Genomic DNA, 26,208 nt, shown 5'->3' on the forward strand with positions numbered 1-26,208 from the left:
TATGAAACATTTCTGAAGTGTGTAGAAAATTACTATGTTGGCTATGAAACCAAATGGTAATTCTCCTTCCCATAGTTTCAAGACATTTTCCCTCACAAGAAGAAAACAGATCATTTAACCTTTTCCTTAAGAATCACAGAACTATCTGATCCCCGTCAGTAGGATATTCTCTGGCAACTTTGAAGTACACGGTTCAAATGGTATTACTCTAATAACAGTGCGTGCAAGGTCCATGTGGGTAGGTCTCATCTAAGTTGATTATTCTCCTTGGATTCAAAATTATAGCCTGCAAATTGAAAATTATACATAGTTTTTGCAAGGCGAGACCATAATTCTAGGCTTTTGCCATTTTGTTTCAATCCCAATAAATCACCCTCAAAGTAGGCCTGACACTGAACTGTCTTTAGCATCCAGGAGAGCCTCAAGTCAGCCATTGACAAAGTACCGCTATTTAGGGTCCCAGCGGTCTTGAGACTCCTCTGAGAATTTGCTCACATTCCTCCTCTTTACCCCTGGAAAATATACTCTAGGCCAGTATTGACTCTCTGTTCTGCCTGCAGATCTAATGTGTCACCTGTACAGATCCCTCCAAATTAGGCTTGCCTCCTTCGTATAGCCGGAAGGGTCAGGGTAAATCCATGTCCGAACATGGTGGCTGTAGGCCTCCCACGATAGTTACATTTACTCTATCTACCTTGTGTCTGAGATATCCTACTAGCTACTTAAATGACCTTTTAGAGCAGAGTTTTACACATTGTGGGTCACAATACATTGGTGGGTCTCATTGCCAGCATTTTAAAGTGGAGTGGGATGAAACGGGATGGGATGGGAGGGGATGGGAGGGGATTGGAGAGAATAAAGTAGAATAGAATAGAGTAGAGTAGAATAAAAATAGAATAGAATAGAAAGTATCAAAGAGAGACAGAGGGGAATAGAGGATACGGAGAGGTCCATGTTAAATAGGTTGGTCAGGAAGTTTTCAGTGACAGTTTGGATGTGATGGAACTTAAGAGTCTGCACATTGAAAGCAACCCTCCTCTCTATGTGATCATCATATTACATCAGGATAAACATAAGTGTTCTAACACCAAATAAGTTTGGGAAATCCAGGTACAAAAAAGTTAAACGTGTTTATTACATGATTTTTTGGCCTTTTAAAGATGCAAGAGAAGGCTATCTATAGCCATATGCTGTTTCTCTAACTTGACTAAAGTCATGGTGGTGATGAGGGTGAGGATGATGGGATGAGGGTGAAGATGACAGGAGGTAAGGCTCTTTAAGCACGTGCTTTGTGCCAGGCTCTGTGCTGACTGCTTTCTGTGCGTGGTTCTCTCCCCCTCCCCCCCATTTGGTGCAGTGTATGAGGAAAAATGAGTCATGGGGTAAATGCATTTGGAGGGTGGTACCTGTACTCAGAAGGAAGAGACAGTTTGAGAGGAAGGATAGCAAATTTAGCTTTGAATGAACTGAATTTGAGATGCTTTGAGGATCTCCAGACCTGGAGGTCTAGAACTCAGGAGAGATGGAGATGCATATTTGGATATTATTGGCCTAAAATGCTCATTGAAAGCAGGTGACACTAGAGATTATGAGTTTGATAAGGATGGCTAAATAAAGTGAAGAGCCTGGCACATCATCCAGGTGACATACACACAGTCTAGCCTGCTGCAACAAACGTTTGCAGCTGTGTCTGGACACCAGCGCCACAGGACTCAGAGTGGGTTCCCTGTTGCCCAGATGGTTCTCAAGAGCTCTTTTGGGAACGTGTTGAAGTACTGAGGCAAGAAGGAAACTCTTAAAACTAGAACCAGGTATAGGACTAGTGACCAAAGGTTAGGAATGCAAACTACCCAGATGAAGTATGGAGTGTTTCTTTGAACAATTTACAAATCCAGTCCATAAGTTTGTTGTTATCTGTTCCAGCCACAGTATCCTAATACTGATTTGGCAGTTCTGTGAAATATGTGCCTTGTTCTCTTCTACAACATTAGGTTTATTTGCTGAGAATACAGGTGGGTGACTATACATTGTGTATTAACCCTTGTTAAGAAAGCTCAAGAGCACATTTAATATTTTCTCACCAGGAAATGGATCAGATCAATGAAACTTCTTGACCTTCAAGTATCTGCTCATTTCAGAATAAAGGCCCATATTTTAGAAATAAGACCTTTTGATGCCTTTTTTTGATTACCTTTTTTTTCTAATTTAAAAATAATGCATGATTATTGTTGGAAATAGACCCATAAATATCTTAGATCCACATTATTTCACAGTTGTGTTCCTTGTTTTACGTTGATGAGTTTGTTTTAGTAGCACATCCAAATTGTTAGAATCAGAAGATCAGTGAGGTAAAATTAAAACAAGTACTTTAGAAGATTGTAAACACAGAATAAATTTCAGCTTCATGTAAATGAGGTGTGATTTCCATAATAAAGCCATTATTGTTGTCACTGGTGCATAGCAATAAAGCCAAGACTGCAATTACAAAGAAAAGACATAATCTAGAACCACACTTCCTTTACAAATGGCAATTCATTGAAATCATATTTTCCACTAAAAAGTAAAGAGATCTTATGGAATCTACTGACTCCCATAAGTAGACTTTACTAATGATAGTAGTACTAAATAACAAATCCACTTGTCGGGCTTTTTTTTTTTTTTTGTTACTTTCCACAAGTAATTTCTTTCACTAAAACCTTTTCAGATTACTTTGTTTATCACATGAGTGACTCTTGCTAATGTAAGTATTTTAAGTACTTTGAGGATTGTTTTCTCCCTCATTGTGGAACTTCATCTTGACACAAGCCTGTCTTTTTTAGCATGTAGTAAAATATGCATAACACAAAATTTACCATTTTAACTATTTTTAAGTGTACAATTCAGTGGCAGTAAATGCATTCACAGTGTTGTGCAACCATCGCCACCATCTATTTTCAGAACTTTTTCATCATCCCAAACATAAACTCTGTACCCATTAAGCAATAACTCCCTCTTTTCCCCCTCCCAGCTCCTGGTAACCTCTATTCTACTTTCTGCCTCTGAATTTGCCTATTCTAGGCACCTCATGTAAGTGGAATCATACAATATTCGTCCTTTTGTGTCTGGCTTATTTTACTTAACATAATGTTTTCAAGGTTTATCCACGTTGTAGCATATGTCAGAATTTCATTCCTTTTTAAGGCTGAGCAATATTCCATTGTATGTGTACATTGTATTTTGTTTATCCTTTCATCTGTTGAGGGACATTTTGGGTTGTTTCCACCTTTGGGATACTGTGAATGATGCTGCCATGAACATTGATGTACAAGTCTCTGAGTCCCTGGTTTTAATTATTTTGAGCATATACCTAGAAGTGAAATTTCTAGATTATGTGGTAATTCTGTGTTTAACTTTTTGAGGTACCACCAAACCATTTTCCACAGGAGCCGCACCATTTTACATTCTTACCAGCAAGGCACAAGGGTTCCAATTTCTCCACATCTTTGCCAACATTTGTAACTTTCTCGTTTTTTGACAATAGCTATCCTAGTGGGTACAAATAATATCTCATTGTGGGTTTGATTTGCATTTCCCTAGTGACTAGTGATGTTGGTCATCTTTGCCTGTGCTCAATGGCCATTTGTATATCTTCTTGGGTCCAATACTGTGTTTTTAGGGTTCCCTTTTATCGGGAACATCGAAATGATTCTGTTTTCTATTAACTAATTCACTCCTAAACATATATTTCTAACATTACCTATCATAAATGCCTGCTTCAGTAAGCAGTGACTTATATAGGCAACAGAAAAGTTACTAGTATTTCACCAAACGTGAAGTATCAGCTTAGGAAATATATAACTAAATGATTTTCATTAAAAGAACATTAATTTTCAATTTGCCAAGTGGAATTCATAGTAGCTTTTAAACAACAACATGTTCCTCCCCACTTTCATCACCATCACCCACTCTCACACCCCTTCTCCCTTTGGTCATTGTTACTCTAGGCCCCAGAGGTGAAAGGTACCTCCTTTAGGTTCACCATAAAGCTGATGAGGCATACGTTTTAGGGCCTGTTACTTGCATGGACCTCTTCCAAGATCTTCTACCTAATTATGCTTTTGAAATTCTTATTTTTTAAAGAAGGCTTTCCAAATTTTATAAAAGTTCAGGCCCACAAAATCCGGATGTACCTCTGGATATGTTTCTTCCATCTGAAATCATGTCTTCGTTAGTGTTGCACTGCTGGAAAACCAGCCTGGGGTCTGTTGTGCAGTATACTGAGTTATTTATGACTGGCTTTCTTTCCTTGCAGTTTCTGATCTGGGTTGCCAAACTACCACACTTTTCTGCAGAGTTCCAGAAAAGCATGAGCCCTGGGTGTTCCTAGTCAGCCCCGGTATGCTCTTCTGGCTTCCGCAGGGAGCTTTTCAGCAACACAGCACTTGTCTGGCTCTAGGCACTCGCAGGAACATGCGGGCCAAATTTTGAAAATTTGGTTCCTAGCTGTTCATGCAAAATATGCATGTCCTTTTACACTGTACACAGAGACATAAATAGAATTTTGTCCTTGCACAGTGAGAGCAAAGGATGCAATTGCCAGACTAATACCTAATCTCTGAAAACTTTCACGAGCATAGCTTAGGCAATTTCCTAAGTATTAAGGTATCTTGTCAGAAGTAAAATAAGAGCCTTCTGGCCCTTTATCAAATTGTATGATTTCATTAAACAAAAATGATGTTTTTTAAAAAAATTAAATAAATCTTAATATATTTGCTCCTGTCCTGTGGTAAGGCATCGATGACACAGGAACTATTCATCTGCAGAAACTGTGTCTTATATTATTCTTATTTTCTCTGTGCAGTTGTAATAACTTAGACAATTGACATTTTTCTAAAAAGGGGATATCTGACAAGATATCAGTATGGTGTCCTTCGAAAGCCTTTTTTCTTCTCAAAAAAAAAAAAAATGCTCAGGTTCCCTCTTCCTTTCTTTCTTTCCTTTCTTTTCCCTTCCAGAACAATTCCATCTTAAAGCCATTAGTTTGACAGAGCCAGGTATGCATCCAGTGGAAGGTGTCAAGCATGGAGTGTCACAAGCCAATCATTGTGAGGGGGCATCCGTGTGAAGGGTGGAGTGTACTCACGGGGCTCCTAAGAACCTGAGTGGATTTGGGAGGCCATCTGTGCAAGGCAGGGACAACAGCAGTGGGAGACTGGTTACAATCAATAGAGTTGATCAAATAGGTAAATATTTTAAGAATAATGAGAAATACATTTCTTGCCAACAGAGAAGGAAGTTACAAATACAGAAAAAGATACAATTCCAATTAACCTTGTGGCATTGGATTGGAATTGGAAATATTGGTATACTATGATTTTCATTGTACAGAGATAGATATAGAAATCTAGATGGAAATGAGTGTGTGTGCAGATGTGTGCAGACAGGTATTCCCCAGCTCTGTCTACTGAGAGGACGTAGGAGCAGCAGCGCCCCAATAGCAATGACCATACCCAGCCCCAGATCTTGGTTTCTGAACGCCATTCTACCCTAAAGGAAGCCAGGACTGGGGCAGGGAAAGTACAAGATGAGCTTGAAACATCTTGTTGGGCCAAAGCAGAATGATGAGGACATAACAGAAGTCACAGAAACCATCTTCAAGGGGTTCCCACTAATCAGACTTAGGACAATTTGAGCATCAAAATAAATGGTAGTAATAGATGATAACCCATTACGTTGAGAATATATGAGTCCATATTATAAAAATAAGTAAATGCATAAATCAGATATTTGATAAGTGAAAGGATAGTTACCTAGTTTCAAAGTAATGTCATGCAAGATACATACTAATTACAAAAGGAAAAAGACTAACTTTACGATGGAGAATTCATGCAGCCACTACCTTAATCAAATGACCAAAATGAGCCTCCTAGATAATGGGACAAATAGAAATCTTGTGCCATCCAATAGAATGTTATGAAAAGAACCCAGGATCACTTCTGTGATTTCTGGCAAAGCTTATAATCTAAATCATAGGAAAATATCAAACTCAAATTTAAGGGCACTCTACAAGACAAACTGGCTGGTAATCTTCAAACATGCCAGAGTCACAAAAGCCAACGACACTCAAAGGAGCCATTTTATTTTTATTTATTTATTTTTTAAACATTTTTATTGGAGTATAATTGCTTTACAAAGGTGTGTTAGTTTCTGCTATATAACAAAGTGAATCAGTTATACATGTACATATATCCCCATATCTCTTCCCTCTTGTATCTCCCTCCCTCCCACCCTCCCTATCCCACCCTTGGGTCACAAAGCACCAAGCTGATCTCCCTGTGCTATGCGACTGCTTCCCACTACCTATTTTACATTTGGTAGTGTATATATGTCCATATATACACTACCACTCTCTCACTTTGTCCCAGCTTACCCTTCCCCCTCCCCATGTCCTTGAGGACATTCTCTGGTAGGTCTGCATCTTTATTCCTGTCTTGCCCCTAGTTGCCCCAAGGTTCTTCATGACCTTTTTTTTTACATTCCATATATATGTGTTAGCATACGGTATTTGTTTTTCTCTTTCTGACTTACTTCACTCTGTATGACAGACTCTAGGTCCATCCACCTCACTACAAATAACTCAATTTCGTTTCTTTTTATGGCTGAGTAATAGTCCATTGTATATATGTGCCACATCTTCTTTATCCATTCATCTGCCAATGGACACTTAGGTTGCTTCCAAGTCCTGGCTGTTGTAAATAGAGCTGCAGTGAACATTGTGGTACATGACTCCTTTTGAATTGTGGTTTTCTCAGGGTATATGCCCAGTAGTGGGATTGCTGGGTTGTATGGTAGTTCTATTTTTAGTTTTTTAAGGAACCTCCATACTGTTAAAGGAGCCATTTCAGATTAAAGAAGACTACAGAAAAGTCAAATGGATTCTTCTGCTACAAAGGAAATTACTGGAATAATCGACTGATCTTGAGTGGGATCTGAGGATAGTTGTAACATATCAGTGTTAATTTTCTCATTTGATGGTTGTATTGTGTTAATGTAGGAGAATGTCTTTGTAGAAAATATACATTACAATGTTCAGAAGGTGATGGGGGATCAGGTTGGCAACTTTCAAATGGTTCAGGGAAAAACAAAACTTTCTTGTCATACTGTACTTGCAACCCTTCTATAAGTTTGAGATTGTTTCAAAATAAAATAAGATTTTTAATTTGCTAAAATTGTAAATAACTGTTCAGATTTCTACAATGTATGTAGATTTTAGGCATTAATTGATGTTGAATATATATGGACTTTGAGGTCTGTCATGAGAGTTGTCAGTGATGTGTGGTCCTTCCTGATGTCTTTCAGTAGCTTGAAAATGTGTTTATGTGCAGCTGCTAAGATCTGATTCAGTTTCCAAATATTCTATAGCTTGCCATTTAAATATTAATAACCCTTCTTTAAGATTGTTATTCTAAATCCCAAATATCAAAAATAAGTAGAAAGGGTAATGAAGTCCTTTGGCCCTGAAGAAATCTGTTCTGGAAACTATTAAAACAAATTGCACAATAAAATGATGGGTAGAATAAGCTTAGTGTTGTCAGTAGTGAATCCTTCACTTCATCTTTGCTCTTAACCATAGCTGTGACGTTTGGTGTCCACTCAGAAAAAGAGATAAATATGTATTTTTCCATTACATACAAACAAGTTATATCACTTAAGTTTTAAAATGTCAGACTGGACTACAGTAATTTTGAGAGCACACTGCTGCCTACCATTTTCTGGTAGAGAGCTCTTTTAAGGAGATTTATATACCCGGTCTTCCCTGGGATTGAAATGTGATTGCATCTCCCCAGCTGTTGGTGGCAGTTCCTGAACAGTCCAGCAGGTGGTAGTCTAGGAGAGGAACAGTTCTCATCCTTCTTCAGTCCCCTGCCTACCAGCAAAACAGAAGGAAGGTGGACTCAGCAACGTTACCGTTGCCTTCTCTTCTCTGTTGTAAGAATGGTATTTCCAAGGTTGTTCTTTCAAAATGAGTGCTTAGACACAGAGAGTATCTCCAGAAAGTAGCTAAAAATAATTTTGTGTATATGTATGATTATGCAGTATTCTGAAGTTCAAAAATTCTTTTTCTTTTCTTTTTATTTTATGGTGTCTAGAAATTCCACTGGTTTTGTATCTCTTTGCCCTGATTTCAATGACATGGCTTTGGGGAGGCCTGCACATGGCTTACAGACACTTCTGGATGCTGGTCCTCTTTGTCATTTTCAACAGTCTGCAGGTAAGCCTTACAGTTTGGTTACAGCACACATAAACACGAGGCAGGGAGTTTCAACGTAAAGAAATCAAGTGTCCACATGTAGGTGAATTCGTATGCACAAAAACATCACGCAGAGTTTTAGAATAAAATGACAAAGATTATGTTAAAATTTTTTAACACCTGAAATATGGCTGGACCCTCTAACTGCTGGTTATACAAATAGGGAAGACATAAAATATTTACCCTCCTTCATTTTGACAACACCTAAGTAGCTACAAAAACTTGTTTCTTTTTCAATAGGATTGATGTTTATAAACTTCACAGATGGCAGCCATCTAGGGCATATGCACATATTTGGGGTGGGTCTGTGTCTAGAAATTAGATCAACTGAGAGTAAAATAACAGTGATGGTCAAGCAATTCCCTCTTGAGTCTGGTGCTTAGTGTTTTGGTTCACTGAAAACTGATTGACATCCTCCAAGTCTGGCAATGCCTAGCTTAAATTAGCTTTGTGAGAATGTTTGGATAGCGTAACCAGGAACTATATAACTGTAACAAAAGTTAAAGCTGACTTTTTTAGTGCTTTTGTTAAATGGAAAAAAAGTTGTACCCTGAAATTAGCAAACTGAACAAATGAACACATTTTTTCTTATTTTTCAAAGTGAAAAGATGTGTCCTAGACTAAAACAATTTATTGAATTTGCCAAGGATATCTGTAAACAGCCCTTGTTTGGACCACCATCTTACAAGAAACCTCTGTAGGAAAAATATTAGGATTATAGCATAAAACTGAAACATGACTCAAAACATATTTAGGTTTGCTTTGTAGGAGACAGATTCATTAGTGAGATCATATCTAACAGCATGGTGCCTAATCAAAACATAATATCGATTTAGGGAGGGAAAAATACAAAGTGGCTTAAACATTTGGAATGAAGTTGATACAAGTTGATACATAGACACCTCCCAATAGAGTTATAATTGAGTACCAGCTACTAGCACAGTGTGCCAGTGCTACCATTACTAGGGTGAAGATGACAGCACTGCTTCTCTAGGATCTGATGATTCAGGGAGTAAGCAAACAATTAGCTGTAAGGGTATACTCTGGCAGGTGCCATGTAAACAAAGTGTTATGAGAGCAGAGTAGAGGACTTGTTTACTCCTGCCTGTGCTAGTGTTTGAGCTGGACACCAAAGGTGAGCCACTCAGGTCAGAGGCCCTGTCTTGGTCACCTTTGAATACCTAGGCCTAGCAGAACTAACACCAAAGTCCACACTGACAGCCTGTAGATGTGTTTTATTTGGTGGACACACAATGGTACACAGAGCAGGGTTTTAGATTTTTTTAATATACAGAGTGAAGTAAGTCCAAAAGAGAAAAACAAATACCGTATGCTAACGCATATATATGGAATTTTAAAAAGTGGTACTGCTGAACCTAGTGGCAGGGCAGGCATAAAGACGCAGACGTGTGGAGAACAGACATGAGAGCACCGGGGATGGGGGGAAGGGGGAGCTGGGATGAAGTGAGAGAGTAGCACTGACATATATACACTACCAAATGTGAAATAGATAGCCAGTGGGAAGCTGCTGCATAGCACAGGGAGATCAGCTTGGTGCTTTGTGACCACCTAGAGGGGTGGTCAAGGGAGAGGAGATATGGGGACATATATATATGTATAGCTGATTCACTTTGTTATACAGCAGAAACTAACACACCATTGTAAAGCATTTATATTCCAATAAAGATGTGAAAAATAAATAAATATTTGCTCAATTTTTAAATTGAGAAATTTCACATGAAAACCTGAATGTCTGGCTTTTCTCTAATGGCAGTATTTGCATGGCAGCAATTTTCAAGTCTTGAGTAGATGCTGCCCTCTTTAGATGGGGCACGTTACCTCATTATACTCGATACATTCAATTTGTTCATTTTACCTGCCCCTGAGTTTGTGTCATATTTAATGTTTATTAAATAAGTGATGAGTAGATAGTTAGAGATGGGTATTCCAGGCAGAGAATACAGTGTTAGCCTAGGCTGCAAAAAAGAAACGTGATTAATCTTGCCTACATATACCAAAGGTTTGGGGGAGGAAGAAAGGTTTTGCAGTTAGTGGTGGGAGAGGAGACAGAAGGCTAGGTTGGCTTAATCACCATGTTACCATGCTCAGAATAGGATGTTAAACTTCAGCCTTTAGGTAAAGGGAAGCCATAAAAGTTGGGTGTTTTGTTTGTTTTATTCTGATTAGTTTTTTAAATTTTGTTAGGGTTTTTTTTTTTAATTTTTAAATTTTGAATGGGAATGACATGCTTATACCTGCTTTTTAGAAGGATAACTGGAAATGTTTAGGATGGTATTGAAAAGAAGAGCAGCTCCAGGCAGGAAGGCTGTTATCATATTCCAGCCTATAATGTTTGGGAGTGCACCTGGGGATAGAGATAGGTGACAGGTTTGAGAATATTCTAGAGATAAATATTGACGAAATTTGGTTAGCCAATTAAATGTAGGAATGTAGGGGTCAAGAGAGCAACGTCACCTAGAGATGCTGGCTGTGGTGAATGGCTGGGCACTGACTCCTTTGGTCAACATGGAGATTACAACAAGAGAAGGTCCTAGGGAACATGCAGCAAAGTTGGTGAGTTGGTGAGATTTGGGAGACATTGGTAAAGCTAACCAATGTTTTAGCAGGAAGGCTAGTGAAAGAGATTGTTAGTGAAAGAGAATCAAGATATAGTAGTTTGGAGTTTCTGGTAGAAAAGAAGGCTTCAAAAGAAAACACCTAGCTCTGTCAAGTGTAGCAGAGAAGTTAAATAGAATGAGAACAGAAGGGCTTTGTGGTCTAGTGCACTGGTCCCCGCACTGTAGTGTCATCAGAATCTCGTGAAGGGCTTGCTAAAACACAGATTGTAGGTCCCACACCCAGAGCTTCTGATACAGTAGATCAGGGTGGGACCTGAGAATTTGCATTTCTAACAAGTTCCAGGAGATGCTGATACAGCTGCTCTAGAGACCACAGCTTGAGAACCATTGGTTAAAGTAAGTGTGATCGTAACTCCACCAGCCTACTATCTGGTTGACTTCAGCTGAGTCACAGATGTTTACCCAGTTCTACTTTCTTCATCTGTGAAACGGGAATAAATACCATTTAGGATTACAGTGTGATTTAATTAAATGGCATAATGAACATAAAACAATTGTACAGTAACTCACAGTTAAAGAGCAGTTTTTTTTGTTTGTTTTATTCAAGAAGTTTAATGGAGAAAGCAATAATAGCTTAGGAAGGAAGGTTGGTTGGTTCAAAGGAAACTTGGGGGTTTGGTTTTCTTTCCTTGTGAAAAGAACCAACAGAGAAGAAGAAACTGACAACTGGAGGAAAGGCTCATTGCCTTGGCAAGATCATGGACAGGGCAGGAAAACAGAAGAGACAGACGGCCTGTCTGAGGGAGGAATTAGACATGTTTCTTTCACTGAGGCTCAGGAAAGAAGGAAGGATAGGTGTACACGAAAAACTCTTCTGGAGCTGAAAGTCTGGAAAGTTGGGGTTTGTATGTAATGCTCTCTCTTATCTCTGAAAGGCACAAAGCAAGGACATTTGTTGAGAGGAATGGATTAAAAGCTTGTGGTAAAAATAGTAAAAGGTAAGGAGCAGTTTCTAAGCAGAAAGTAAATAATAAATTACAGTGGGTTGGAAGATGGTAAAGAAATGACTGCTTAGAGAGAAATTGGTGGGATTCGGGTTGGACACCTGAAATCTGTAATTGTAATTCAGCAGTAATTAAATAAATTAAGCCTTACGATTGAAATGGTAGCCATTGTAACCTATCAAACCACACACAAGAGAAAGGTTTATTGAGCTCTTATGGAGGTTAGAGGTTTGGTAATAAAGGAGGATTGTTGAGGATTAAACTATGTTTCACAGGAAGATAAAAAAGGAATTGTTATGATCTCTTTCTTTGAGGAACTGAAAACAAGCTAAGTATAAGTAAAAACTAAAAATATTTCAAACTCATGTTTAATGAGCTTAATTCCATCTGTGCGGCACCATTGAAGCAATGACTTTTTGTATCACTGTTGCCTGGTATCTGGTGCACTGGCATATTCCTAGCACCAGTGCTCAGTGAGTCAGTCCTAAAAGGAATGCCTGTTAAGAAACACTTGGAAAATATGGTTTCTCTAGGGTTTATTAAAGTTCATTTAATTTATAAACTACTTCACGTCTTCAACTTGGGCATTTCCATGATTCCATGCTTTTTTAAAATTAATTAATTTATTTATTTAGGCTGCTCTGGGTCTTAGTTGCGGCATGCGGGATCTTTAGTTGCAGCATGTGGGATCTTTTAGTTGCGGCATGAGGACTCTTAGTTGTGGCATGTGGACTCTTAGTTGCGGCATGCAAACTCTTAGTTGCCGCATGCATGCAGGATCTAGTTCCCCAACCAGAGATCGAACCCAGGCCCCCTGCATTAGGAACACAGAGTCTTACTCACTGGACCACCAGGGGAGTCCCTGACTTTTGTATTTTCTTATTGGCTTTTGTCAACACCTGTGACTGGAAAAGTGTACTATATATCTTACGCTTGGCTTTTATATTTTGCTCAGAGGTGATTACTGCCTCACTTTTTAATTCAGATTATTATTATGCCATAGGTGCTCTGAAACTGACAGATGAAAGTTATATTTTTATAATATTCTGATATTTGATATTTATTATTGGGTACAATTTAAAAAAGAAAATCTTGATCATTTGAAATATTATCAGAAATTTCTTGATCACTTTCTGAAGATTCAGGGTTGAGCTACCAAACTTTTAATATGTTTGAGCATTTTAAGAAAATGTATATGAAATACTTTCTAAAGCATGATGGATGCAAATGCAAAAGTGATGTCAAAAAAGTTATCATTCTAAATATGTCTACTGTTATTTTTATTGCTTCTTCCTTGAACTCTAAGACATTTTTTCCTCAAGAACTGAACTTTAATTCAATTTTTTATTGATTTAGGCATGTTATTTACATCTTCTTGACTGTTTAAAAAAATTTAAACTGTTGAGTATCGAGTAAGCAGAACATAGAGAATAAAGGGGGAAATGTCCTCTGAGTTTATTTCCTGGGTTGTTTTTTTTTTTAATTCTAGGAGTTGCTTGCTAGCATGTCAGCATGTTTATGGTATCTGCTGTTTTTCCACTTCCCCATGATGCACTTGATGTGTGGATGTGAGGTGAACAAATCCTGATTTCCATTGCGCTTTCTTTTGTATCAAAAGAGGGACTCTAAAATTTCCAAAAAGAAAAAAGTAATTCTGTACATACTTGCTTAGCAATCCCAAATCCCAAAGGCCTCGGGGCTCTATCTTGTTTTTTGCTAAATGGGCTTTCTGAGTGCGCTGAGCATGGTAGCCACCACCAGTCTTAATTCCTACCGGCTTTCCAGCCCCAGCAGGGAAAATCCTGTGAAGGACTTAAATTACCCTCACTTTGAATCACCCATTATCCAGAAACCAGTCACAGGGTGGCAGGTACTCTGGCCAGGCCTGGGTCATGAGCAGACGCTAACAGTGGAAAGATGAGTTGATCTCACAAAAACCACATGGAATGGAATTCCCACCAGAAGAAAAGAATCTCTTACCAATAGAATGGTAACAATGCTAGGCAGACCAAAGTAACAGGTGTCCATTATATATATTTTCTAAATTTTCTTGTTCATCGATATGTTTGGACAAGGCCCAGGGCAGCTATTGTCAGACTACTAGGAAACTTAATCAATGTGACATAGGTTTATTATGAATATCCTTGGGATCCATCATATAACCAAATGTCTCTGTATTGTCCACAGAAAAGTCATAAGGGACTACATTATTTTTCTTAATTTTCTCATCCATTAACTCAATAACCACTATTTTTTTAAAAAAAAAAAGTTGAGTTTGTCATGTCTAAGTAGATTTATGCTAAAACTTACAGATGACAACTTTCTTAAAATGTTTAGTCCAAGTTATATCCACATTTGTGTAACAATTAAAGAAAATAATCACTAAGTTTGATACTCAGCTGGTAGTCACTAGTAGAACCCTATCAGTCATCATAATATTGAAATAGGTACTGTCTAAACCCCCTGCAAGTGTCCCAGACTTCTAGCTATTTAAGCTAGAAGCACCACAGACCTCTAGCAGCTAAAAGGCTAATGTTGGCTAGACAGGGAGCGCCAGGACCCTGCTCCAGCACTAGACCTGCAGTCTGATGGGTCAGTGCCTATGCCACACTCTAAACGTTTTGTGCATCGCTCCTAGCTTAACTATGTTCTAAAATACATTTCTATTTTTAACCTAACCACTCAGCTTCAGACTTACATACAGCATTTATTTCAGGTTTCTCTAGGGCTCGCACATTGACTACGTCAAAATTTCACTAACTGACAATCTTCTTACATGTAGGGAATCCCAGGTAAGATAATGAGGGTAGCCGGCAGTAAAGAGGCATGAGCTTCTTGGAGATGCTGAAAAATAAGTTCTGGAGAAGATTCATATACAGAGAAGAACCTTTCCAAAAGCTGAAATGCATTCTTCTTGGAATGCATAAGTTGGCAAGGGAGCGGAACTTTACATAGTATGGGGATATGACATTTCTCAGTATGTGAGTTATGAGACCACATTCTTCAGAATCTTATTTGACTGTCTCCCTGTAACTGACTTGTACTTGTTCGTTTATGTGAGCATCTGGTCTCGAGATGTTCCCTGGCAGTTTTTGAATCATTCCCTATTTCAGAGAAGGGAGTTACAACATGGAATTTGTAGCTAAAAATATATAGCCTGTATTCAAATTTAAGGTCAGCTAGTTAAAATCATTTTCATTCCTAGCCCCGCATCTTTAACAGCTAAATCGCTAGGGAAATAAGTGACTTAAAGGTGGGAACAGTTTCTCCTACATTTTAAAAAATTATTGTTTTTTAGTGGCCACTAGAGTGCCTTGAACACATAAAGCATTTTTCTTCTACTAAAAAATAGTGTTTCTTTTCTTTATCCTCCTTCTTTCTTTCTCTCCCTTCTTCCTTCCTTCCCTCTCTTTCTACCTTCTTTCCTCTCTTCCTTCCTTGCTTTCCATGTCTCTCTTGTTGTTCTATGTTGAATTTCAGCTTTAAAACGAAATCCATCTTTCATGAAGAGATTTTCCCAATAAAAATAGTCCTTGAGGTATCATGAGAAATGGAATATGTTTCCTTGCTCACGGAAAGGTACAGGGTTCATTGCAAATGGAATAGAAAAGAAAATAATCCTCCATTAATTTTCTTCTGTGAGAATCCCCGTTTTGCATCCAGAGGGCTTCAGTGCAGGTGTCTACATAGATACAGTACCTATTTAGTCTTGGCTGCTTCCTTTTGAGGATAAACAGCTCTTGGGAAATATGCATTGTTAAATAATCAGTTACAGAGGACTAATTGTTTCAAGGCACTCCCTTTGCCATTGCTTTCCAAGGGCCAGCAGTAATAAGAAATGTCACTTTGTTTCCATTGGAGACTAGCACATGAAGAGTGGAAAACCAGTGTTCCCAGAAAACCCTGGAATAAACATGTAGAAGCCAGAGGAGGTTGGGATTCTATCATTGATTTGTCCCAGAACCATGTCAAGTTCAGTGGAAAAAAATTACTACACTTGTTTTGTAGAGTGAAATTCAGAAACTAATGAATGCCTCGTGTGCTCTTCAGAACGTCCCAGAACATTTCTGTAACTTTACAGATAAATATACAGAAGCTAGCTCTTCAGAACGTCCCAGAATATTTCTGTAACTTTACAAATAAATATACAGAAGCTAAGACAAGTAGCTGTATTTAAATTGTCTTGATTAGGTCATGCAACTCTGTTCAGTGTTCAGTAGCATCTGGGCTGATGAAATATCTTTGAGTTTTCATGCAATAAACTTCTTACTCCATTTGACAATGAATGATAGCGTTACCTTCTCATTAACCTGTTGATTGGCCAAGCAGGGCTCTTAAGACAGACTGCAGGGTTTTTACTTTTGTTTGTGCTGGGTTCTCTAAATACAAATGTCGGGATCTGATCTGCCAGTGAATGTCTTCTACAAATACAGGTTTAGAAGTGATGGGATTGAATAGACTACGTTTTGACACCTGGCTGCATCCTTGCAAAACAGGTACCCCATTTCTCCTGCCCTAATCCTATGTTAGTTTCTTACTCAGTGGTTTTTCCATTTCAAAGTTTTTTCCTGTGCCCTCTATGACTGCATGTTTTGCATTTTAACCGTGTAACACGGCTTCTTGGGCTTTGTGAGCCTTTACTTTACCTGTGAAAGGATTTAGCACGCTCTGATTCTGAATTATCAAACCTACAAGAATTAGAGTAAGCGAGACACATACCTCCCCTTGTTAAAACAGTTTTGGGAGAAGAAAGCAGTTAACGTTTGAGCCAGTTTTTACTCAGTCATTCAGATTCTTTGTCTTGGTGTTAATTTATAATTTTTCCAGGGTCTAAAATTTTGTTTTTATCTCATGTATTACTCAGACATTGGGGTGGGGAGAATACATTTTTTTGGTAAATACATTTATATGCATCTTTTATGATAACATTCTTTAATATTGAGCTGTTTAGGTATAGTAGAAGAAGCATACAATTAAGTGTCGTGCAACCTCTATTCTACCAAATGACTTGGCATCTCTGAGCTTTAGTTACCTACTTTCCAGAGAGAGATGCTAATTCTTGCTCTCAGTTTTGTCCTAAGTATTATATAAAAATATATGTATAAAATATAATTGGTAAACTACATGTTTTACAAATACAAAGTTCTATAAATGAATAAATGGACAAAAGAAATGTTTGTCAGAAGCTACATGAAGGCAAATGAGAAGCCAAAGAGAGGAAGTTTGTAAGCTCAGTCTTTTTTTTTTTTTTTTTTTTTTTGCGGTACGCGGGCCTCTCACTGTTGTGGCCTCTCCCGTTGCGGAGCACAGGCTCCGGACGCGCAGGCTCAGTGGCCATGGCTCACGGGCCCAGCTGCTCCACGGCATGTGGGATCCTTCCGGACCAGGTTATGAACCCGTGTCCCCTGCATCAGCAGGCGGACTCCCAACCACTGCGCCACCAGGGAAGCCCCTCAGTCTTTTTTTTTTATTGAAGCATAGTTGATTTACAGTATTGTGTTAATTTCTGCTGTATAGCAAAGTGATTCAGTTATACATATATACATTCTTTTTTAAAAAATATTCTTTTCCATTGTGGTTTATCATAGGATATTGAATATAGCTCCCTGTGCTACACCATAGGACCTTGTTGTTTATCCATTCAATATATACTAGTTTGCATCCGCTAACCCCAAACTCCCACTCCATCCCTCCCTCAGTCCCCCTCCCCCTTAACAGCCACAAGCCTGTTCTCCATGTCTGTCGGAGCTCAGTCTTTAAATCCTCTCTTCAGCCACTGGTTCTCCCCCTGAATGGTCTCATCCCCTCTTGGGTATTCGCCTCATGCAGTCCCTTGCGATTACACTCACAGTGCTTGGCTTACAACATAGGTTGTTGTCATCACTCATCTGCTTTTAAATGTGTAGCACATGCCTTCAGTTTCAGGTAAGTAACTTGTGGGGGCAAAATAGGTTTATTGTGAGACTGCAGGGATTGGTGGGGACTGTAGAAGAACCAGACAGTAGAGCCTCCTCCCCAAAGCATGCAGATGAGAAAAGCAAACATTGTGTGGGCCAAACAAAAGCTTTGGCAGGTAAATTCTCATAGGTGGCAGTCAGTGTGCAACTCCCATATAAAAAGTTCAAATTTCTTTCTCTGAAGAGGATTTAATTTTCTTTTGGAAGCCAAAAGAGAATACGGGCTGATCACCTCTTCGGTCCAGCAGAAACTGGGTTTCAGGCATTGCGATGGTTACTCTAGTTATGTTCTGCCCCCTCTCTTGGGGCAAACTAAAAGTTTGTTCAGGGGACCCAGGTGACTCAGCTGACAGCCTGTCGTGTTTCCTGGAACTCCTCTTCCTCTCAGTCTCTGGACTCCGTTGTTTCATTCCCTGGTACTGTGAGCCGACTGAATTCTCTGCTTAGCTTTTGAGCCTCTGAGCAGCTGCTTTCTGCTTAGTTTCTTAGCCTTTCAGCCCCATGCAGCTTGAGAAGTGGCAAATGCCTTTACCATTCCCTTTCTCTTTGGAGCCTTGGCCCCTCAAGTCCTGGTTGCTTTAGTAGATTTGAACTCTATTTTTTGTCTCCCCAACTTAGTCAGATTGCTGCAAGTCCCAGCTACAACTTTCTGTTCAGCCTCTGGGCATCTCACTTTGAATTGGAAAACTCCCTGAAGAAAAAAAAAAAGCAGTGAATATAGGGCTCCCCACGCAATGGGTTTTGCTTCTCTCTAGGGTCTTGGTCCCTCAGATACTAGCTGTTTGGATGCCTTCCCTCTGCTGTTTTGTTACTGTATTTGTTGTTTTGTTATTGTCTATGTGTATCTGAAAGTGTATTCTCCAGCTTGTAGAATTGTAATCAATTAGAGTTAATCTGATATAAACTCTATCAGAGCCAGAAACCAAAGTCTCAAATTTATTTCAACAAGTATCTAATAAATGTTTAATATAAACAGAATGCACATTAATAAATGAAGATATTTAGAGTCACTGCAGTTCATCAGATATCCAGTGGATACCTCTTAAAACATATGCACTGGGCTGGTGGTGCTCCTGGGAACACTGATGAGGAAGCCTATACATGCAGCTTCTTAAGGTCAACTGATGAGGTGTACTTTATGTCTTCTATATCACCAAAACATATATATAGTATATATATATAATATATATATATTATATATATTATATATATAGTATTTTGAAAAATAAAAACTGAGTAAGGTCTTAGAATTTATAATCCATCAGTTGAAGACTGAGATTCAAAAAGGATTTTCTGGCTATAGAATAACCTCATACCTATTTCACAAAACTAAAATACACCAATAAGACAAACAGACAAACAATGCAGAGGAGCAGCTAAAGGTGCGTATTTTGAAAGGTTACTGCTCTAGGAAACAGGTCGGCCTTCTCAGAATATGGATTTTAAAAAATGCCAACTAAACTCCTACTGAAAAAAGTTTTAATGGCATGAATTCAAATATAAACTGAAATTTTTAAAGAAATCATTTTAGCTAGATGGATCCAGGAAGTTCTCTCTTCATCCTGCAGAATAAATCAATTCCATGTTACTGTTTTCCCCTGCAAATATTTAAATAACATTCTCGTTAGCTTGAGAAATACCATGAAATAGTGAGGTAAACGTATTTTGGAATACAGATACTGTCCTACAGATTTTCAGCTTTGTGGTCTTAGGCAAATTATTTAATTTTTCCAAAATGGGAATACTACAATTTACTTTGTAAGGCATCTGTGGACATCAAGCAAAAAATATTTTTAGATTTCTAGCATGTAATAGGTGTGTAGTAACATTAACTGCCTTTCTTCTTTCCCTCACGTGACACCATAATTGCCTACGCATTTAAGATTATTTCCACACAAATGAAACCTCTGAGCTTCAGATCTTCAGAGCGTACCACTGAAATCAGTTAGCAGTGTTTCTCTAATTGCTGATTATTCGGTCTTTTCAGAACCCTGCTGATGTCACAGGCCACATTCACTAGGCTGTCATCTCAATGATCTTATTTAGCTACGACCCCAGTATATAGATACTATATAAATGTGATGTAAATATGACATCTGTTAGTTATAGGGTGTCCTTTGTTCCAAAATGTTAGTTATGAGTATAACTATAAACACTTCAGATTCTCTGTCAGCCTTGGAAACTCTCACTATAAAGTGGTAATATGGTAAATTACATGTATTTTACCTTATGGTTTGAGCCAATATCATAACACTGGAAATTTTATATTCATCCATTCAAAAACATTAATCTAGAATGTGTTTGTATATGTATATGTTAGACCACACATCTCCATGCCTCTCTGCTCAATATATATTTATAATAAAAATCACAACAATAGTAACTAATATTTATTAAGTGCTTATTATGTGGAATTGTATTTATTTCATTTAATCCTTGCAACAACCCTGCAAGGTAGAGACTATTATATTTGCCATTTTAAATACAGAGAAACAGGGTTTCCCTGGTGGTGCAGTGGTTGAGAGTCCGCCTGCCAATGCAGGGGACACGGGTTCGTGCCCAGGTCCGGCAAGATCCCACATGCCGCAGAGCAGCTGGGCCCGTGAGCCATGGCCGCTGAGCCTGCGCGTCCGGAGCCCGTGCTCCGCAATGGGAGAGGCCACAACAGTGAGAGGCCCGCGTACCGCAAAAAAAAAAAAAAAAAATACAGAGAAACAGAGTCTTAGAGAAGTTAAGTAATTTAGGTTCGGTCACACACCCAGTTACTTATGAGCTGGCATTCTATAAACTATGATCAGTTCCCCCACTAGGCTCTGCAATGCTGCAAGACTGTAGAACCTCTTATTATTTCCTTATTCCACAGTACCTTAGCAGGAGGCTGTGCTTATAGTAGCTTTCAACAAATACTTGTTGAATTAAAAATTTTGCTAAATTAAAATGCATAAAGAGACAAGATGAATTAAAATGAATCAATAAGCATAGTTAACATATGAATTATTGTTTTGTTATCTTTCACTTATAAAAATTAATGCATTTCAACAAATGTTTGTCTATTTTAACGTTGATGTTCACTATAAAGTCACATTCTCCCAAAGAACAGTGTCTTTTTGGCTTAGTTGAAGATCTTCATTGAGGGATCTGTGGGGCAGCAGTATCGTACACAGCAGATTCCAGATTAGACAGAAGTTCCACAGTGAATATTGCTGCCCACAAGTTATCTGCCATCCTTCATTTCCCTAGTTCTGTAATTTAGGCAGTCTTAATAGAAGTGACCTTGAGCATCAAGTTAAGTTAGCAAGTCAGGTTCCTGTGACTTACTTAGGACACTTGTAAACACTGAGAAAGCTGAAACAGACATTAAAAAAAAAAAAAAAAAAGGGGGCTTCCCTGGTGGCAAAGTGGTTGAGAGTCCTCCTGCCGATGCAGGGGACACGGGTTCGTGCCCCGGTCTGGGAGGATCCCACATGCCGCAGAGCAGCTGCGCCCGTGGGCCATGGCCCCTGAGCCTGCGCATCCGGAGCCTATTGCTCCGCAGCGGGAGGGGCCACGGCAGTGAGAGGCCTGCGTACCAGGGGGAAAAAAAAAAAAAAAAAATGATCCCTACCTTCAGAGGCAGGAAGAGCTCTAAAAACACATGTGATGTTGGTGGTATGTCTATGGCTTCCTTAACAGATCCCTTGCTTTCTCTTCCCATCTCTCATTGTCTCTGCCACTCTCAAAGCCCAAGCTCTTAACTGCTGCTGCAGCTGAACTGCCTTCCATCTGGACCAATTGCCTAGTCTGTCTTTTTAAATATCATATAGACCTTACTGGGTAGGAAAAAACTTACATATGGGACACAATTAGAGACTAAGACAGGGCTAGAAGAAATCAAGTGTTGGATTACATGACCCAGGCTCCAAGCATCTAGGAGGATGATCCTTAAAGGAGATCCAAAAACCATATGCCTTGAGCTGAATAGGCCAGATGGAGTGGTTTCCCAAACCTCTGGTAAGACTCTTATCTGTGAACTCCACTGTTTTCTGAAATCCCTAACACATTACTTTTCAATGAATATCAACTAAGTTTAAACATGGCAGCAAAAGCACAGTACAGTTAACATTCTTCTAGGAAAACATGATAAGTCTCTGGCTTTATTTTTCTCCACTTACTTGATATTTACAGTGAAGACAAAGACATAGTAAACTTAGCACTAACTAGGGCTAGACAAGCCATCTGAAATGATGGAATTGCAAAAAAAGGAATGGAAACTTTAGATTCACTGGCTGTATTCAATCCAAGGAGCGATTGTCCCAGATGTGCTTGGGTCTCTTAAAATGAAGTCAGGGAATTGATGCTTGAGAAGCCATTGTCTCCCTTTGGCTTCTCTGCTTTCTCTCCTCTTTGAGGGTTTAGGCAGTCTCTTGTCTGCTGATGTGGTCGCAGCACTTTGCACTGAAGATTTCTTGTTTCATCACTGAGTGCCCACCTCCATCCCCAGCACTAGCAAGAGTTGGAGAATCTTAAGTGAAAGAGTGCAGGAAAAAAGATTACTAGAACTGTATAACCTGATTACTAGAGCTGTATTAGTGACCTGATCACTTGCTAAAAGGAAGTTTTTCAAAGGAATTTTTTTTCTTTTTTCAATGAAGAGTGATAGGCAAATTAAAATTGAATAAATTTATCCATGATTGTTTTTTTAATCAGAAAACCCTCGAATACTTTTCCCCTTTAAAGTCTAACAGTTCATGGGGTAACCAGAGCTATTACAATGAGTTGGACAGGGTATAGTCTTACTAAATGAATTTTGCAATAGTTGTAAATGTTACCGAATTACAGATGATATGCTTTTAAGTTATCCACTTTTCATGAAGAATCGCTATAAAAATAAAGGGGAGGGCTTCCCTGATGGCGCAGTGGTTGAGGGTCCGCCTGCCGATGCAGGGGACACAGGTTCGTGCCCCGGTCTGGGAGGATCCCACATGCCGCAGAGCAGCTGGGCCCGTGAGCCATGGCCGCTGAGCCTGCGCGTCCAGAGCCTACGCTCCGCAGCGGGAGAGGCCACAGCAGTGAGAGGCCCACGTACCGCAAAAAAATGAATAAATAAATAAAGGGGAGACTGTACAGGGATGCCTCCCTTTTCACTTCTCATCCCAAGTGTGAAAACTTAGTTAGGTGTTTCTGAGTCTGTGAGGAATCTGCTCCTTTTTAATTTTCTCATAATAATATTGTATTAGTAATAGATTTATTTATAATAATTTTCCTATTAATAACGCATTTATATTTCTCTGGGTCTTTTAAAAATGTACATGCTTGAAACAAATTTCAGAAAAGTTGTCATCCCCATGGACGCTTTTCAACATCACATTCCTATGAGATACTTTTGAGAAATTTAACTTTCTGCGATAGCCTTTTGCTTTTCTTTTATTCAGATTATCTCATTCATCATATTTTAAAGGTTTGCTTTCTTCCAAAGAAGGCAATTAAGTAGCCATTATAGAAAAAAAATCTGCAAAAGTTTTTCACATCTACTTGAATTTTGTCCATTTGCAAATTTGGTTACTTCTAGACTAGTCTCAATATTTTAAAGAAACATCCAAGAAAATATTTTTTATTTCTAAATGCATACTGGCCTCAGGTAAAGTGTTTGGATGTCTCTCATCAGTGCCAGTGTGACTTTATGTGTGTACAGTCTTCAGTAAAATGAAATAATATACTACAGGTAAAGAGAGAGTGACAAGTTCCTGTTGACTACACTAGTTGAATACAGGTTCTATACGAGAACCTCTGCTCTGTTCTTCACTCATGAGCTCCACTTCAAAATTAAATTACCTGAAAAACATTAACCTAGAATAATATAGATGTGTACTGCCAGTGCAAGAGTTATCTTGAAGAATGGGTACCTTCAAATCATTGCTGCAAATTTTGTGGACTTGCTGTGTTTATCACCCCAATTGTTGTAGGTTTTATTACGATGTGCTTGTAAAATTCTTATTTCGTCCTCTTCGTCCATGCTTCAGTATGTTACTTACGTATAAATGATAAAATCCACAGTGTTTTGTAACTGGTATGTTCTCTTAGTACACTATAATTTAGTACTTTCGTCTTTGGACAGAGTCCACAGTGTTTTTCTATGCCTCTAAACCATATAAATCAAACATTTTATTCGGAAAAGTAGAGTCAGAGAAACAGAAAGGTCATCTCTACCAAAACAAAACCACATTTCGCTAGTCCTTGATACTTAATTTCATCATGTGCTCTTCTCTCTCAAGCATGGAATGCACATTTTTAATGCAAAAGTGAATTGAAACCATATATAAAATCTGTTTGAAATCTGGCTTTGTTTGAATCACCAGATGGGTTCATTAATTGGTGTGAATTAACAAAATCCTATACACCCCTGACCTTGACGCTCACTACTCTGTTCCTTTCTCCTGCCTCCCTTTACTGACTTGAGGGAAAGAGACTTGTTCTGTCGTGCTATAGTTATAGCTGTGCTCCCCCTCTACCTGCCACTGTGAATTTTCTGAGAATCCTGTCTGGTTGCCACTATTACCCCACACACCTGTAGGATTCATTCCAGCTTGTTCTTTCTTTTACACATTACTCTTCTTCTGCAGACCTCTCCTTCTCATTGTATACAACCATAATTCTGAGAGATTCTGCCCTTTTCTCCATTGGTATCCATACTGTTTATAATTCCCTTCTTCTGCTTAAAACAGTCACCTGCCCCTGCCTAACCTTCTTTGTTTTCTGCTCCTCTGGATTATTATCTCCTATTACATATATTGCATTTTTTGCTCCTTTCACTATGACAACTTGGGTAATTCTTGGGCACCAAAAGTAGTTTTATCATTCTATCAGATTCTCACTGACTTAGTAATCTTATTTATTTATTTATGTATTTATTTATTTATTTTAGGCTGCATTGGATCTTCATTGCTGTGCACGGGCTTTCTCTAGTTACGGTGAGCAGGGGCTACTCTTCGTTGCGGTGTGCGGGCTTCTCATTGCGGTGGCTTCTCTTGTTGCAGAGCACAGGCTCTAGGCACGCGGGATTCAGTAGTTGTGGCACATGGGCTCAGTAGTTGTGGCTCGCGGGCTGTAGAGCACAGGCTCAGCAGTTGTGGCACACGGGCTTAGTTGCTCTGTGGCATGTGGGATATTCCCGGACCAGGGCTCGAACCTGTGGCCCCTTCATTGGCAGGCGGATTCTTAACCACTGTGCTACCAGGGAAGTCCCCTGATTTAGTAATCTTGCATCAACTACTTTACCTTATGGATGAAGAAGCCAAGGCTGGAGAGGTTGACTTGCTAAGTCACTAAGTTTTCTTTCTAAAATTTCTCCTTTTCCTCTTTATTTTCATTTGGGGCCAAAATAGTCTTTGAAGAACACCATCATAAAAAGAAATCAATTACAAATGTATTACTATATCGCCCAAGTACAAAAAGACATGTATAGACTTGCATATACAATAGGTTGTACTTATGGGCTGTGATAACCCATGAAGAAAGCTTTGAACTAAGAATTAGGAAGCACAGATATGTCACTAGCTAATTGTGTGGCACTGACCAAGTCATGAGAGCAGAATTTCTTCATCTATGAAACAAATAGAATCAAATAATATCTTGCCTAGCTCTGGAACTTAAAGATTCTTTTCCAAAACTTTATAAAAATGACTGATGCTCTGTGTGAGGAATCAGAAAAGTTTTAGAGACATTGCTTTTTCCATTCGTTCTTTTTATAACTTGTGCAAGTACATGTTTTCAGCTATTCTTTTGTTTCAGTTGGAAAACCGAGACCTCAGAGAGTAAGATGAGCTCTAGGGTAACTGACCAATGAGGGGTTGGTCTGGGAACTGAACCCGGGTTTCCAGCAAACAACCACTGGTCCCAGATGACATCCCAGTGTTCTTCTGTGCTGTCACTGCCCTTTCTTCACTCATAGGTGCTTTCCACGCTTCTCTTTGCTCAATCTCAGATATCTCCTAAGTCTCCCAGAACCCTGAAGAGCAATCACAAGATTAACAGAAGAGTACCTTTTGTATTTGAAACCCCAGTTTTGTTTCATACTAAAACCCCTTTCCCAAACAGTGCATTTAAAATAGTTTAATGGGGCTTCCCTGGTGGTGCAGTGGTTAAGAATCCGCCTGCCAATGCAGGGGACATGAGTTCGAGCCCTGGTCTGGGAAGATCCCACATGCCTCGGAGCAACTAAGCCTTTACAACACAACTACTGAGCCTGCGCTCTAGAGCCCACGAGCCACAACTACTGAAGCCCACGTGTCTAGAGCCCATGCTCCACAAGAAGAAAAGCCACCGCAATGAGAAGCCCGCACACCGCAACGAAGAGTAGCCCCTGCTCACCGCAACTAGAGAAAGCCCACACATAGCGACGA

At 39.1% G+C, this 26,208-nt stretch overlaps 1 protein-coding gene across 9 annotated transcripts in view; it reads left to right on the plus strand.

Annotated features, from left to right (window-relative positions):
• Positions 1-26,208, plus strand: part of ADGRV1 (adhesion G protein-coupled receptor V1) — a 565,462-nt gene that overhangs the window by 497,129 nt on the left and 42,125 nt on the right. For 8 of the 9 annotated variants that reach the window (XM_079918356.1, XM_079918366.1, XM_079918364.1 and 5 more), the window contains one exon: positions 8,130-8,251. In XM_079918356.1, the coding sequence (XP_079774482.1) occupies positions 8,130-8,251 (122 nt within the window). Of the gene's footprint in view, positions 1-8,129; positions 8,252-16,306; positions 16,361-26,208 lie in introns of those variants that run through there. The other variant, XM_079918367.1, reaches the window with a different exon arrangement.

Source organism: Stenella coeruleoalba, assembly GCF_951394435.1.
Source record: "Stenella coeruleoalba genome assembly, chromosome: 3".
In the NCBI taxonomy this organism is placed as follows: Eukaryota; Metazoa; Chordata; class Mammalia; order Artiodactyla; family Delphinidae; genus Stenella; species Stenella coeruleoalba.